General features: G+C 37.1%; 2 protein-coding genes and 1 pseudogene across 2 annotated transcripts; 1 reads left to right on the forward strand and 2 right to left on the reverse strand.

Moving 5' to 3' along the window:
• Positions 1-1,701: 1,701 nt before the first annotated feature.
• LOC146929176 (uncharacterized) lies at positions 1,702-3,906 on the reverse strand (annotated as a pseudogene).
• Positions 3,907-5,338: 1,432 nt separating this feature from the next.
• Positions 5,339-8,360, forward strand: LOC146929177 (equilibrative nucleotide transporter 1-like). Its single transcript, XM_085701222.1, has 2 exons — positions 5,339-5,953; positions 7,454-8,360. The coding sequence occupies exons 1-2, from the start codon at positions 5,437-5,439 to the stop codon at positions 8,179-8,181; spliced, it is 1,245 nt and encodes a 414-aa protein (XP_085557348.1). The 5' UTR covers positions 5,339-5,436; the 3' UTR covers positions 8,182-8,360.
• A 1,565-nt stretch (positions 8,361-9,925) lies between these two features.
• Positions 9,926-14,030, reverse strand: LOC146929178 (structural maintenance of chromosomes protein 1-like). The gene is made up of 2 exons (XM_085701223.1): positions 10,590-14,030; positions 9,926-10,351 (listed from the first exon to the last, which is right to left on the reverse strand). Exons 1-2 carry the CDS (start codon positions 13,946-13,948, stop codon positions 10,075-10,077), a joined length of 3,636 nt encoding a protein of 1,211 aa, XP_085557349.1. The 5' UTR covers positions 13,949-14,030; the 3' UTR covers positions 9,926-10,074.
• Between the last annotated feature and the right edge of the window lie 1,784 nt (positions 14,031-15,814).

The raw sequence follows: 15,814 nt of genomic DNA on the forward strand, positions 1-15,814 counted from the left end.
GCATTGCAGGAACGACTAGGATGAGTTTTGGGTCAAAAATAGCGAAATTCCCCAGCAAGGGCTACGCCCCAGCTGCGCCAATAGCGTGGCTCTCTGGACTTGGCCAACTTGCTTTGGCCTGTTGGCCCAGTTCAGGGTCCGTGGTGCGTTCTGATGCTTTTCTTTCAACGTTTTACGACTTTGTAACCCCAAAACAACACCGAATCAATGCACATAACATCAAGCAATCATTGAATCAAGAATCATGGTAATCTTAACATGTACATTAAGAGAGGCACAAGAGAGTTTAAGCTGATTTATTCGGGTAGTAAGTACTAAGAAAGGGAAGAACTAGAGCCTCGACATAGTAGTCGAGAACTAGCAAGTTTAGCATGAAATCCCTAAGTATGTTAAGTATAGGAATGATCTTAATTAAGTAAGACGCGAAGTGTATTCTCTTCGCATATGATCATGTATGATTAGTTAGAACATTAAGTAATGGATTGATTAGTTAATCTCTCCACTAAGATTAAGAATATATAAGTTTACCGCTAACCGGATCGACTCAAGGGTCCGAGGTATTAAGCAAGCAAGTATGAATATGTTTATGTATACGTACGACATGACTATGATTAATAAGTAGGTGGCATGTCTCTTGCTATCCACTTCAGGGGGATACAAGAGGTTCTCGATCTAAGGGGAACGATTCAAGCCGTAAGGGACCCGCATGTCACCGAAATTAACAAGACGTAGGTGCTCGTGTCTCTTGTTATCCACGCCAGGGGGATACGGGAGGTTCTCGACCTAAGGGGAACGGTTCAAGCCGCAAGGGACCCGCACGACACCGAGGGAGTCCGATGTACGTACATCGGTCATGTATGGGATTGATTTCGGGGTTACTCCACCCGGGACTATCCATAAAATGAACCAAGATAATAATTGTTTGTTCAACGCTAACCTAATAAATGAACTTATGCACGACTATGTACGTTATGTTTATGATTATGTTCATGAATATGTAAGAGTGATTACAAGTATGATTAAGTTATGAGCAAGGGCATTAGATGCCATAAGACATGTGCAAGTTATGTAGAGAACAAGTAAGTATGTTATGCCGATGACGATCTTAGGTTTCCCCTATTCGTCCGGTTAGAATCGTGCCATGATTATGTATGTTTAGGCCTTGATACGTAGAGCGTATCTTTGGCAATGCGGTTTTAGATTCCCCTCGACCGCCATGACACGTATAGGAAGTGAAGCCTATAACAAGTTAAGATATGACTATGACGGCTCTAGTATGCACTACCGTCTAAGTATGCAAGTCCACACACACGTATAATCAACCGTCAGGTTGTAAAGTAGACACGTGGTGACCGTAGGTTCCCCTTGAGGTTGCCTATAGCCTAGGATTAGGTGGAACTCACTGAGACATTATGTCTCATCCCAATCCTTATTTGTTTCAGATAAGCATGATACTGTGCAAGCTTGAAGTCGGATGGATATTTCAGCAAGTGTGCGTTCGTGTCGCCGCAGGATACTTGGATTTTGAGGATGTAATTTATAAATGTATGGATGAGCTGTTTATGTGATTTATGTACGAACGTAATTTGTTGTATAATTATTCATTCGCATGTAAGTTATGTTGTAAATTTTAATGTATCCAGTACTAATATTAACACACATGCTAGACTTTCTAGATACGTCTGGTATGGGTGTTACATCCTACGCCGATGAAGAAACAGCCCGCACATCACTATAATGTTTGGCGTGCAACCATTTCAGGCTCCACGGACCCGAGACCAAAGAACGGTCTGACCGCGGTGGACAAGATTTTGAGCGGCGCTGCTGAAACTTAGAACACGTATTTACCTCAGCAGAAGACTCAATATTTATTTTCATACCATTGTGTTGTTGAACAGCTACAGGATCCTCTTGTGACTCAGCTGCAAGCGGATTAGATAGAGCAGGTTGCACATTTGTCGCAGCTGACTCTTCATATTCCCTGCTATCGTGAGTTTTCTGCGATGGATTGCTGTCCAGCTTCCTTGAGTTGAAGTTAGAACCGGCCTGTAGCTCAATATCATCAATTAATTTGTGGTTACCCTCTGATTCCACCAACTCTTGCACAATTTTATCCACTAGCGCATCGGCATTAACATCAACATCTTGTTCCACTCGACAGTCCTTCTGCTGTGCTTGCTCACCATCAGACCCTTCCCCTTCTTCATACAAACATGCATCATCACCAATATTAAAGCCTCACTCCTCTACAATTTTTATAGTCACCATTACACCATCTACCAAAACAGATTCTGAACTATTTATTATCTCCAAATTGGATGTAGCAATTAAGATCCGAGCATAATCAAATCTATCTCTTTCCACCGAACACGAGTCAGATCGAAGAAATCTACCACAATCCAGAGTGCAAAGTTTGAAGAATGATTCATTCCATGCATGTAGGGGGACCCCGTATAACCTCAACCAAGCACCCCGTTGGAACGGAACAACATTCTTCTCCCACCGCACAATATTAGTAAAAAAATGATCAAAGAACTCCTTAGCATCATGCAAAATAGTAGTTACATTAACCTCTGAATTGCTGCGAATATAGACTTGGTCAGCCCCCAATGGAATTATATCAATATCTTCGACACCCGCGTCCGCAATTCTATTTTGAACAACCGGAATTGACTCACCGTTAATCACTGTAGCAATAACTCCACATCGTGCCCACAATAAGTCTTCCTCACAAGATCTATACTTTCTCATCAATTTTTGGATTGAAGGTTGCCCCTCTGATTGTGCCTTACCAGCCCCAATAGTTCCAATCACCTTCTTCGAACCACCTAGCCCACTTCCTTTACCTCGATCCTTCTCCAACCTCACTGTCACATCTCCAACCTTAACACCCACCACTGGTTCCAATCTATTCAAGACTACCGAACCCCCTTTCACCAAACCCATTGTCTCACTTTTATATCCCTCACCCTCAACCATACTACCACCCTTCACAATCCCCTTGCTCACTTTTATAACTCCCTCATCCGTCTCCTTAGCACCAACATCCTGCAAAGGCACCTTAGACACCACCTTCCCTCCACCAACACCCTCGGCTCCCTTCTCAACCTCCACCGCCGCTGCTTTATCAAAATTAGCAACCTTTGCTTTAATTTGAAAGTGACCAAAACAGACAGCATTCACAGCTTTCAACAACTTACAAACATCACGGACATTGGAATAACGGACAAACCCATAGTGTTCCCCATACACATTAACCCGTCTCGGAACCACCACCTCTTCCAGCATCCCACAAACTTCGAAGCCTTTTCTTAAATAAAAATTTGACAATTGCGGCGGAAAATTCGTAAAGTAAAAGGTAACAAACCGTCGCAATTGAGGGCCATTCGCAGGAGCCTTGTTCTTGGCATTGACAAGTTTCGCATCAGTTCTACCTCCACCATCATCAGCTTGCCTCTTCTCCTTATTCCTCCCACGCACATGGACTGAACTCCATTGTCGCGAGAAGCCTGCACGTTTCCTTACATTTCCACGAACCCATTCATCCTTTGATTCCCCTCCGTATCGATCAGAAAACCTGTCTTGATGGTACCCCGCTCCGCTTTCATAGTAACCCAGACGTGAATCCTTGAATCTAGACTGTCGGTCGCCTTCTTCATCCCAATCCCTGAACCGATTTGCCTCCAGCTTCCAATCCTGTCCTCGATCACCCTGTCGCCGCGCTTTCCTTCTTCTCGGTCTCACATCAAGCCAATCCTCCCCATCCCCCCCTTTTGGTGGCACCCTGCTTGGCCCCCTTCCCCCCCAATTTGTCCTCACGTCCGGCGAAAAGGAGAGCCGGTAAGCCTGCCTGCGATGGTATTGCAGGCGAGCTTCACTCTCAAGTTCTCTGTCTCTCGCTCTCATCTCTCTATTATGGTTTAAAAAAAAAAAAGGTGTCCTTATCGTAGAAGTATCGTAATCTCTTATTAGGCATGTTGAAGCAATAAGATATATTCACGAGTCAATATTTTTAGGAATCTTGCGATCATTTCTCAGCTCTTCTTTGCATATGAATTTTTTCTTAATTTTCAGAGCTTGCAGCAATGAAGAAATGGTTGTGAAAATATTTTAGATACTTATAAGGCGTCATCCAGCCAAACTGAATTTTTTTATTTAGTTTTAACATGTCTCAAAATGATCAGAATACAATTGCAAATATTCTTGAAGTTCAAGTTGTTCATGCAACTAGGAAATATCGAGGTTTACACATATGATGGAGAAAAGTAAAAAACAAAAAATTAGCTTCATCAAAGAGAAAAATTAAAAAAAATTAATTCATAAGAAGTAAATATCTTTCAGAAGCAGGTTGTGATTTTTTTTTTTTTTTTACCAACAAGTCGTGATTTCTTATCAAATGTATTTACAATTACCTTAATTCAAATGCTCGAACTTATAACTTTCATATTTAAATTATATCGTTTTACTGCTAAACCAAATTCTTCAAGTTTATAATGAATTGTGTTATGGACCGGCTAAAAGGACCTTTGACCCATTTACTTAGACCCAATACAATTCAAATCCCAAACATCACGTTTTGCCAACATTACTTGCGACACACCCCTTCCCCGCAAGGGGGTGCACGGAGCGAGCGAGACCGGTTCAAACGAACCACAATGTCTCTCTGCATGTTCCCGCAATAAACTCTCTGGCGGTTACACTTTCCATGATTTCGTAACCGCCAGAGCCAAGTGTGCCATTACAACGGCTCTGCAGCCCTCCACCTCTATATATAGGGGACTCATGGCAGCCCCGAAGGTAGAATCTAACTCTTCCTCTAAACCCTCACTCTCTGATCTCTACTGACTTGAGCGTCGGAGTGCTTGCAGGTACACACCCCATTCGCTCCAAGAAGCATTCTAACGTATTCCACCACCGTTCAAACCACCGCATTCAAAGCACCGGCAGTCACCTTCTGATCAGGTACGATCATATTGTTATTGAATGCATGCGTAAAATTGATTTATATCGACAATGCATCTCTTTTTAATTCATAATCTAATTTCACATGTTTGTTTTATTTATTAAAAAATTCATTTGAAAAAAATGATAAAACTACATTATTGGTTGGTGTGTAACTAAACTACGGCCAATCAGGGATCAAAATAGAAAAAGAAACATATATTTTTTTACTTAATTTTTTTTTTTTTGAAAGAATACTTAAAAAGAAACATTTATAAACGAGAAAGATTGAATAAATTAATTATTTTACTTGCATTACATTACAACTAGGATTAGGTAGAGTCAATATCAATAGTTAGTTGCAAATTGCAATATAATAAATCTCTCCTTGGAAGATATGAACAGAAAAAGAGGAAAGTAAGTTTACACGCATCAGCATCATCATCATCATCAACCCAAACCCGGACCCGAACGGAAAACCCGAAAAACACAACAATGGTATTCTCCGATTCCGATTCAACACTTCTTCTACCATCATCATCTTCAGCAACAACCAAAAAAGCACCACAAGACAAATACCATTTAGCATACATAACCTATTTCATCCTCGGTTTCGGTTATTTACTTCCATGGAACGCATTCATCACAGCCGTTGATTACTTCTCTTATCTTTACCCTGAAGCAAGCGTTGATCGCATCTTCGCTGTTGTTTACATGCTCGTTGGTCTCTTTGGTCTTACTGTGATTATTCTTTATAGACATAAATCTCATGCTTATGTTAGGATTAACTTGGGTCTTGCACTTTTTGTTGTTTCGTTGCTTCTTGTTCCTTTGATTGATGTTTTTTATGTTAAGGGTCGGGTCGGGTTTTATGGTGGGTTTTATGTTGCTGTTGGTGCTGTTGGACTTTCCGGTGTTGCTGATGCATTGGTGCAGGGTTCTATTGTTGGATCTGCTGGTGAGTTGCCTGAGAGGTATATGCAAGCTGTCATTGCTGGCACTGCTGCTTCTGGTATAGTTTTCACACCCATAACTTTGTTACTATTTTGAGTTTATTTGTTGTCAGCTATGAAGCACAAACATAGACACGGACACCAAACACGACACCTGTCACCGATGATAATTTGAGAAAATGACATAATCAGTGTAATCATATGTGTCAGTGTCGTGTCATATACGGATGCGTGTCTGACACCGGGACACACCTAATCTGAGGAGTGTCTGTGCTTCATAGGTTGTGAGGGATTGAATTGGGCCACAACATTGTCTATATATTAGTGTCAAATGCCAATGTTGTGTCCGGTGGTAGTATTTGTGTTTGTTCTTCATAGATCATATATGATGTGAGAATGGGAGTGTGTGTTAAAATAGTTGGAAGATAGATGAAATTAGTTAAGGTAGTTAGGATTGGTTAAGTGTTAGTCAGAGAGTTATAGTTAGTTACTATCTAGTTAGTGTAATTGAGGTCTATAAATAAGTCTTCACCCCTCAACTTTGTTACTATTTTGAGTTTTCATTTTTTTTTACTTTTATATTTTGCTTTCTATGTAGTGAAACATGCACTTGACTCACACCGACACTTTGAATGCAATCACATGTGTCGGTGTCGTTTCGTTGTCCGACACCCATTTTGTTTTTTTTTTTTTTTTTTTTTGTTTTTTGTAAAGATTATAGATGCATTGTTTGATTTGTGTGTGATTTGATATTAATATTTTGATATCATTATAGATTGAAGGAGTGTATAGTGTCTGACATATGTCGGTGGTTTCAGATGAATGTGATTATATTCAATAACTGGTCACTTTTAATTTTTAAAATTATTATACGGGTGTGCATATCAATGGCAATGTTGTGCCCGGTGGTCATGTTTGTGTGGTGCTTCATAGATCATATATATGATGTGAGAATGGGAGTGTGAAACCAATTAGGCATTCATTTTATTCAGTTTGAAGTGATTCTCTTCTTCTCTGATATGTTATATTGATACTGTTTGTGTGATAAATGTACCTTTCCTAGAATAAAATCAGATATTTGCAGCTTATATTCCTAGGAACTTTATTTTTTTTTTCTTTCAAAATTACATTTTTATTGTGTACCTTTGGAAACTTCTTAAGCATTTTTGTGCATCTCGGGTATGTGATACTTTGTAGTTAGTATTACTTGGGCATCTCGGGTTTCTCTTTGCCTACACATTTCTTTTATTGTTATAAGGTAATTATTAAGAACAATCATGTAGACAAAATGGAGCTTGATTCTGAGTTGAAACTTTATGTTCTATGTCTGTCAAGTGACCTTGTAGTTTTGCATACCGACCAATTAGGCTGAGTCCATCTGATATCATGTTTTGTTTTTTGTTTTAGTTTTTTTTTATGAATCTTGAGTAACTTGATTTAGGTTTGAATGGAAAATAATGTGTAAGGAATTGTTGATACTCGATATATTCCTTTTTTTTATTGAACTTTGGAAAGGTAAATGGTTTTTCTCTTCACATTATGCATGTTTTTGACTTCAGGGGTACTTGTTTCTTTCCTGAGAATATTTACAAAAGCTGTTTACACACAAGATGTCTCCGGCCTGCAAAAGAGTGCAAATCTCTACTTTGCGGTATCAATTGTGATTATGTTCCTATGCATGGTTTTGTACAATGTAGCTCACAAACTTCCCATTATGAAGTACTACGATGACCTAAAGATTCAGGCAGTCGCTGTGGAAGATGACAACAGTCCTTTGACTGGATCTGTTTGGAGATCAACTGTGTGGGATACCGTTGGAACAATTAAGTGGTATGGAGTTGCATTAATGCTCATTTATGTTGTGACACTCGCAATATTTCCAGGTTACATTACAGAGGATGTCCACTCTCAACTTCTTAAGGATTGGTATCCAGTTCTCCTTATTACTTGCTTTAATGTTTTTGACCTAGTCGGCAAAAGCCTTACTGCAGTATACCTTCTTGAGAATGCAAAAATTGCTATTGGTTGTTGCATAGCAAGACTGTTGTTTTTCCCTCTCTTCTTAGGATGCCTACACGGTCCAAAATTCTTCCGGACAGAGATTCCTGTCACAATACTGACTTGTCTCTTGGGGCTTACAAATGGATACCTTACCAGTGTATTGATGATTTTAGCTCCTAAAACCGTAAAGTTACAGCATGCCGAGACTGCTGGGATTGTGAGTGTGTTATTCTTAGTTTTCGGTCTGGCTTCTGGTTCTATTATTGCTTGGTTTTGGGTCATCTGACCTGGAAATCTGTATATATCTAGGGACTCCAAAACCTCTGTATTGGCTTCCTTAATTTATTTTCCGAACACATGAAAACTTGTAAGCTTACCTTTGAAATGTATAGGAAGGAATACCCTTCTTTTTAATTGTAAAATCTCTTTTAAAGGCACCATGTTGGTCCCTTTTTCTTTGTTCCATTCTTTCTTTGCTGATAAATGTCCTAACAAAATGTAAAGCCTAAGCAGGTAGGATCTGTCTGAAAGATTAAGATCCGTCTATATGTTTGCAAGAAATATTTATACTTTCCGTAAAATTATTTAACTAAAAACCCTTGTAATCATGTAATAAGCTTTTGGGAAAAATTCTTTAACAGGAATGAGGGATCCAATTTAGCCCTGAATCCCAACAAATTGTTGCAGAAAAAAATTTAATATAGAAATAAAAACACAAATACTAGTTTGAGATCACATTTTACTCCAACTAGTGTTACAATATGACAAACATCACTTATTAGTTTTACTTAATGTACAATCCACTTTACTTAAAAAACAAGGCAAATACAATGCTAAACCTTAACAGCACCCATATTACTGGGAAAAAAACAGCTCTAGAATTGAACCAAAAACCACAAGAAAAAAAAGAGAACAATTAACATTTTCCATATAAAAAAAAAAATACTCTACCTGTTTTACTCCAACTAGTGTTACAATATGACAAACATCACTTATTAGTTTTACTTAATGTACAATCCACTTTACTTAAAAAACAAGGCAAATACCATGCTAGACCTTAACAGCACCCATATTACTGGGAAAAAAACAGCTCTAGAATTGAACCAAAAACCACAAGAAAAAAAAGAGAACAATTAACATTTTCCATATAAAAAAAAAAATACTCTACCTGTTAGTTGAACCAACAAATATAAAAGTCGTGTAGAATAACGACACTTTCTGATAATTATTATTGTAAAATTGCAAATCGAGCTCTGTACATCGCAAGCAACTTAACTTATATAACGTATCAAATGGGTGAAGGTTACGGCTCCCGATATAAAGCTCATTACCACAAGAATAATTCTTAGTGAGCCAAACTCAAAAGTTGTGAGATGAAAGTTACATCACACAGTAGCTTAACCCAATTCCACTTTATATTGCACACCCAAACTACAACTAAATAATTCTTTCAAAGCCACATTATATTGCTCCACATATATTTGACAGTAGGACTTGCTAACATATACCTATCCAGATCTCTTAGTGAGATAAAATGAGAGTTCTCAAACAGCCTCTTTTAGAGTCCTCGTAAATCCAAACTAACACTTCAACTTTCAGGTTATTTCGTAACTAACGATGTTTGTCGCCAGTGTATGACAGAATATAGGAGAAAGCCAAACATCCGCCATATAAACACGTCATTGCGACCTATGGTGCCACAATGGTTGGCATTCCTTTACAAATTGCCTATGATGGTTGTCCGAAAATCCACCATGTGATTCCGCCATTGTGGCGCCATGAGTGCCATTTAACCACACTGGTAAGTGGTAACTAATCTATGTACATCTATAGAGGCAAAATCTATTTTTAAGGAAAAAAGTAACAGATTCAGAAATCAATCAGTGACAACAAATAGAAAAGAAATTAATTGAATATGAATTAGATAATACAGATACTGAGGTCCAAAACAGATACAATTTAAGAACTATTTTAATGTTTAGAAAATGGTTAGAAATAGCAAGTAAACCACTCAGACATTGAAAGATAAATGAGAGTAAAATAAAGTATAGATATAGATGAAGCAGTATGAACTCCCATTAGAAAGGAAGAACCCAAGTGAAGGATTTCTATACATAGAAAATTGAGCTCCGTACATTACAAAGAACTTAACTAACAAAATGTATTGATTGAATGAAATTTAGGACTCCCGGTATTTAGTGAGATCAAGCGAGAGAGTTCTCGAACTGCCACTTTTAGAGTCTCTGCAAACCCCGACTAACACGTCAGCTTTGTTATAGAAGTGATCTTTCTGTGATATTTGAATTACCTGAAAACCCTTTCCATCATCGGTATCTTGATTAGCCCTCGCTCCTTCACAAGATTTTGAACGAATAAAGCTAGCAACTTTCGCAACATTCAAGTTGTCCAATGCAGCATCAACTTCATCAAGTATGAAAAATGGTGAAGGCTTATAACTGAAAAGATAAGGAAGTGGGAACCATGTTAGCAGACATTCTTTATAGGCAAGATGTTTAAGTATATTTATTACTTGGTTGAACTCTTCAAAATTTAAATAACATGTTTTTTGTTTACATATGCAAATATTTAAAAATAGGAAATAAAGTAAAAACAATGAGGACAGTTTTATAACTAAAAAGTAAAAAACAAAATACTTTCTCAAACCAAAAATGCAGCAAGCGCAAACAACTCTACCTATGAATGGAGAATCTCAACGCAAGCGCAGCAATTGTCTTTTCGCCACCAGAAAGTTGATCCATGTCGTAGAATGCCTTTGTGGGAGGCATAGCCGTGTACTTGATGCCATGTTGAAATGGATCGTCTTCATTTTCCAAATATAGGTATGCTGTTCCACCAAAAATATGTGTGTTGCTCTTTGTAAGTTGTTTGTAGATTTTATCTATGTTACCAGATATACGGTTGAAAGCACCCATGAACAAATTATATCTCTCCTGCTTAACCGCATTGAATCTATCTGTTTTTTCCTTCTCTTCTTTCATGACAGCTTCAAACTCTTCAGCTATAAGTCTTTCTTTTTCAACCAGGGAATCATACTGTTTCAAGGCCTTCAAATTTGGTGCTGTTATTTCGATCTTAGACATCAATGCATCCATGTTTTTCTTGTATTCTACCTCTATTTTATCCCTGTCACCGTGTTTCCTATTTCTTAGTGTCCTACTGAGCTCATCAAAGTCAAAAACTGGACCTGTCGAGCTATCAGTATCCATAGGATCTGATATGATTGGAAGGTTAATCTGCTCCAGCTCACACTTTTCTTGTATTTCCTGCTTTTTCCCCATTAACTTCTCAATCCGTTCCTCCTTTGACTTAATCTGATGATTAAGTTTGGATAAGTTTGTTTTGGCTGCAGAAGCCCTCTTCTTCCGTTCCTGAATTTCCTTTTCACAATCCTCTGACTTGGATTTCCATTTTTCATATTCAACCTTCAACTGATTCATCTCTTTTGTAGCATTCTCCGCTGCTAACTTTGCTTCGGCTTCTCTGTTCTGTAGCCCCTTTAAGTCATTCTTTAAAGCACTCAGCGAAGATTCCAATTCTTGAATTTGAGAACTCATGTCCCGATTTTGCTCATACTCCAACTGATATTTTAATTTTGAAAGTTGGCTACTCAGGTTCAGTCTCTCCTCTGCTGCATTTTGAGAAGCCTTGAGTCGATTTTCTTCATACTCGCGAATGTTTGCAACCCCAACTGATTTGCAGAAGTCTTTGTATATCTCATCAGTGATTTCATTTATACTCTTCTCAAGCTCGCGTATTTCTGCATTTCTCTTTTCAACAGAATCTCTTAACTTGATCAGTTCTGGACTAACTCGTTCAATTTCTTTTTTGATAGTCCCCTTTTCATCGCTCAATGTTGAAAGCTTCTTTTCAATGCCTTGCTTTTCAATCTCAGCATATTGAGCTTTCTTCTTGAGTTCGCTAATTTTCTCCTCTATTTCAGACACTTTAATATGGTGCATATCTCTAGTTGATCCTAGCTCTTCCAACTTTGATTCATACTTTTCTTTCTTCTGGGAAGATTCTTCAAATTTCTTGGCATCCCACTTTTTTGACCTTGCTTCCATTCCACCACTAGTGCCACCAGTCATTGTGCCAGACTGTGTCAGCAGAATTCCGTCCACAGTTACAACTTTTAACCTCTCACCGGTCCAGCTTAAAATTTTGGCCTCCTCAAGATCTTCACAAACAAGAGTGTTCCCAACAGCAAAGAGAATTGCCCTCTCCAAAGAAGGATCAAACTGAATCACATCAAAAACCAGTTTTGTGGTACCCCCTAACGAGCGTAATCTTTCGATTATTAGCTGCACACGAATAGACCGTAGAGGAATAAATGTCTGGGGAGGAATCCGCAGGTCTTTTAAATGCCTGATGCATTCCTTCGCAGTATTTTCATCCTCAACAACAATTGCATCCATTAATTTACCCATAGCAACGGTAACGGCTAGATTATACTTTTTCTGTGTTGGTCTACAAAGATCAATCATGCGACCATGGACTCCTTGAAACAAGCGTTTTAGAGTCGCCACAGTATCAGCAAACTTAGCATCTCTCTCGTTTTCATATCTATCAGATTTCAATTCATGTAGTTCATTTACTACATCATCAGTTTTTTTCTTCAAGACATCATATTTTCGCTTGAAATCTCTTTGTTTTTCCTGCAACACACACAGCTCTTTCTTCGCGTTTTCCAGGTCATCCTTATTCTTTGCAAAATTATCAAGCCTTTCTCGCATCTGTTTTTCCTTTGAATCCAGCTCCGACTCCCGGTTTTTTAATTGTTGAAGAGTTTCTTCCAAATTAGTTTGAGCTTCACTATCAGCACGTTGCTGCCCATCAAGAAATTCTTTTTTCTCTCTAAGATTTGCAGTTTTTATCCTAACTTCCTCTTTTATTCTACTATATTCTTCCAAGTCATTGCCATCTTGACCCTTTTCGACCCCAGCATTTCGACCCTTTTCCTTTACGTCATCCATTTTCGCCTTAAGATCCTGAAAACTTCTCTGTAGCATTGCTATATCATTAGCATGCCTCTTTCGTTCTTCACCTTTTTTGCTGAGCTCCTTCTTCGTTTTTTCAATTTTCAAATTGATACGAGATATTTCCTCCTTTAACTTGATAACATCGGGTCGAGTCTTGTTATCAAGTTTGTTGCTTATCGCAGTTATTTTCTTCTCGAGTAGCTTAATCTTTTCATCACATCTGGTTAGCTCCTTTTCCTTTTCATTGGCTTCATGTTCAAATTTTTCTACCTCTTTACCAACACCTTCACAGCTTGTTTTATCAACTTCAAGTTCCTCAGTGGTTTTAGCAAAATCATTCTCTATATTGAACAACTTCCACAAGAAATGTTCCTTTTTCATAGATTTCAATTCGTCTTGCAACCGAATATGTTCCTCTGCCTTTTTCTTTTGTTCTTTCTTCTTCTTTTTCTCCATCAAAATAGTCTTTTTCTTCTGATAAACAAGTTTCAATTTCTCCTCAGCAGAATTTTTGTCTTCTTCCAACTTCTCGTACTCTCTCTTGAATTGATCCGAGCCAGATATCTGCTCGAAAAGTAAAGTAAGTTCCTTTGGATTTTTCGATGCAATGGATTCCACATCACCTTGAAAGACCAAGAAATTGCGAGCTTTGACAAGAATGTCAAGGGATATGAGTTTAGCATTGTAGACATCCCAGGTAACCACATTACCGTCGATGAAGTACTGACTTGCGCCTGCTGCAGTGATGGTTCTTGCAAATTGAATCTCAGATTTGTCTGCGAGTTGATAAACCAAGCGAACCAAGGCAGAACGTTCATTCTTCTGTTTCTCGCTGTCATCGAAGGCAGCATAGATAAGTTCCTTTAGTTGAGAACCACGGAGGTGAATGGTTCTAACGCCAAGAACGAAGCAGATAGCGTCCATTAGGTTTGATTTACCGGCGCCATTAGGGCCGATGATGGCTGTGAAGCCGGAGAAGGGACCGATGATTTGGGAACCTTTGTATGACTTGAAATTCTGTATCTCCAGACGGTGAATTTTCCCCAGTGACATGGTTTGATGCTGTAGTGGAAACCAAAACTCTAGTAAGTGATTTTGCAAGAAAGGGTTATTAGGGTTTTAACAATTGTGTTGTACAATGTAAATCGATAACTTGTTTTTATATGAATCGATTTTGTTTTCAGAAATCAAATTCAAGAGGAATCAAAATCAAATCTTTTCAGGCTGAAAGACTGAAGTTTCTATTTATAGGTTTATGTTCTTTTATAACAAAAAAAATCATATCTAAAGGAGAGACAAAATAACTGTCAAAAGATTGAACTGTTTTTGTAAAAGATTGAACTGTTTTTGTAACAAAAACTTTCTTTAATATTTTGGTAGTGAAAAAACATTCTTTAATATAATTGTATTAAACAAATTAAAATTGTAACAAGAAAAAAACAAATTAATTTTATTTTTTTAAATAAAAAGATTTTGACATTCAATAATTTAAAGATTTTGACTCTAAATTATTGAATGTTAAAATCATATTTTTTTTAATCCATAACAAACAAGCTCTACAAGGCCGTTTGTTATAACTTTTTTAAAAAATCACTTTTAAAAAAGTCAGGATCTACAAAAAAAAATCTAAAAACAATTTCAAATGAAAAAATATTAAAAGTACCTTTCCAAAAAATATATATTTTAAAGTTAATTATTGAATGTTAAAATCATATTTTTTTTAATCCATAACAAACAAGCTCTACAAGGCCGTTTGTTATAACTTTTTTAAAAAATCACTTTTAAAAAAGTCAGGATCTAGAAAAAAAAATCTAAAAACAATTTCAAATGAAAAAATATTAAAAGTACCTTTCCAAAAAATATATATTTTAAAGTTAATTTTGTAACAAATTAAATTAAATTGTTTTATCCAAAGATGAAGGTAATTTTGTAACAAAAATCCATATTATATAGTTTTCTTTAAAACATGTTTTATATAGTTGTATCCAAACAAATTAAATTGTAAAAGAACGGACTGTGATTTTGCAAAAATCGGTCCCCGACAAGGCGCCAAAAACTTGATACACCACAACTATACGACTATGTCAGTTTTAGTATAAAAGGTTTGTCGAATCCACAGAGACCAGTTTACAACTAGCACTATCTATCGTTCCTATGTTTATCTAAGGCTAGTTCAAAACAATTTGGTTTTGCGCGTAGAAATAAAGTATTGAATTTAATTTAATAACAATATCAAGAGAACAGAATGTAGTTCTCATTGTACTCACCGAACCGTACTTTTATAAGTAAAACAAGAAATTTTTCTTCGCAGGAAATAATTAAATTAAAGATATTGCTTACTCTAACGCACGCGGAGCCAAAAGTCGAATCTTGTAATTGCCCGCTTTCGCGTGGTACGAATTACACCTACGAAATCCTATTTTTGAAAAATAATTAATTCTTACTTGAAAAAAGTAATTTTTAATAAAAAAATCAATTGGTGTGACGATGCTCACATTCCGGACTCATACTTGAAAAAAGTAATTTTTAATAAAAAAAATCAATTGGTGTGACGATGCTCACATTCCGGACTCAAAGTAAACCATTCAAACATGATACAATAATATTCTAAACTTTTGATGAATTCATACTAAAGAGCAGTAAGAGCCGAACCTGTATTCAGTTGGTAACTTTAAATTAAAATAGCAGCTGCGGCAGTAGAGGAGTTAGCAGCAACAACATGAATTGAATGGCATAACAGCAATAATAAACACAATAATATTGAATCGCACGACAGGAATAACAGCCGCAACCAACAAGTAGTAAAATACGTAAGTAACAAACAATAAAGAGGTTTTGAATTGAAATTAAAATATGAATTGAAATCGCATAACACTGTTATATAAATAAATTTATTCTTTATTATATATGAAAGTTAAT

The sequence above is a fragment of the Medicago sativa genome, chromosome 4 (genome assembly GCF_051527215.1).
Source record: "Medicago sativa cultivar Bolivia chromosome 4, Bolivia_mono, whole genome shotgun sequence".
NCBI lineage: Eukaryota > Viridiplantae > Streptophyta > Magnoliopsida > Fabales > Fabaceae > Medicago > Medicago sativa.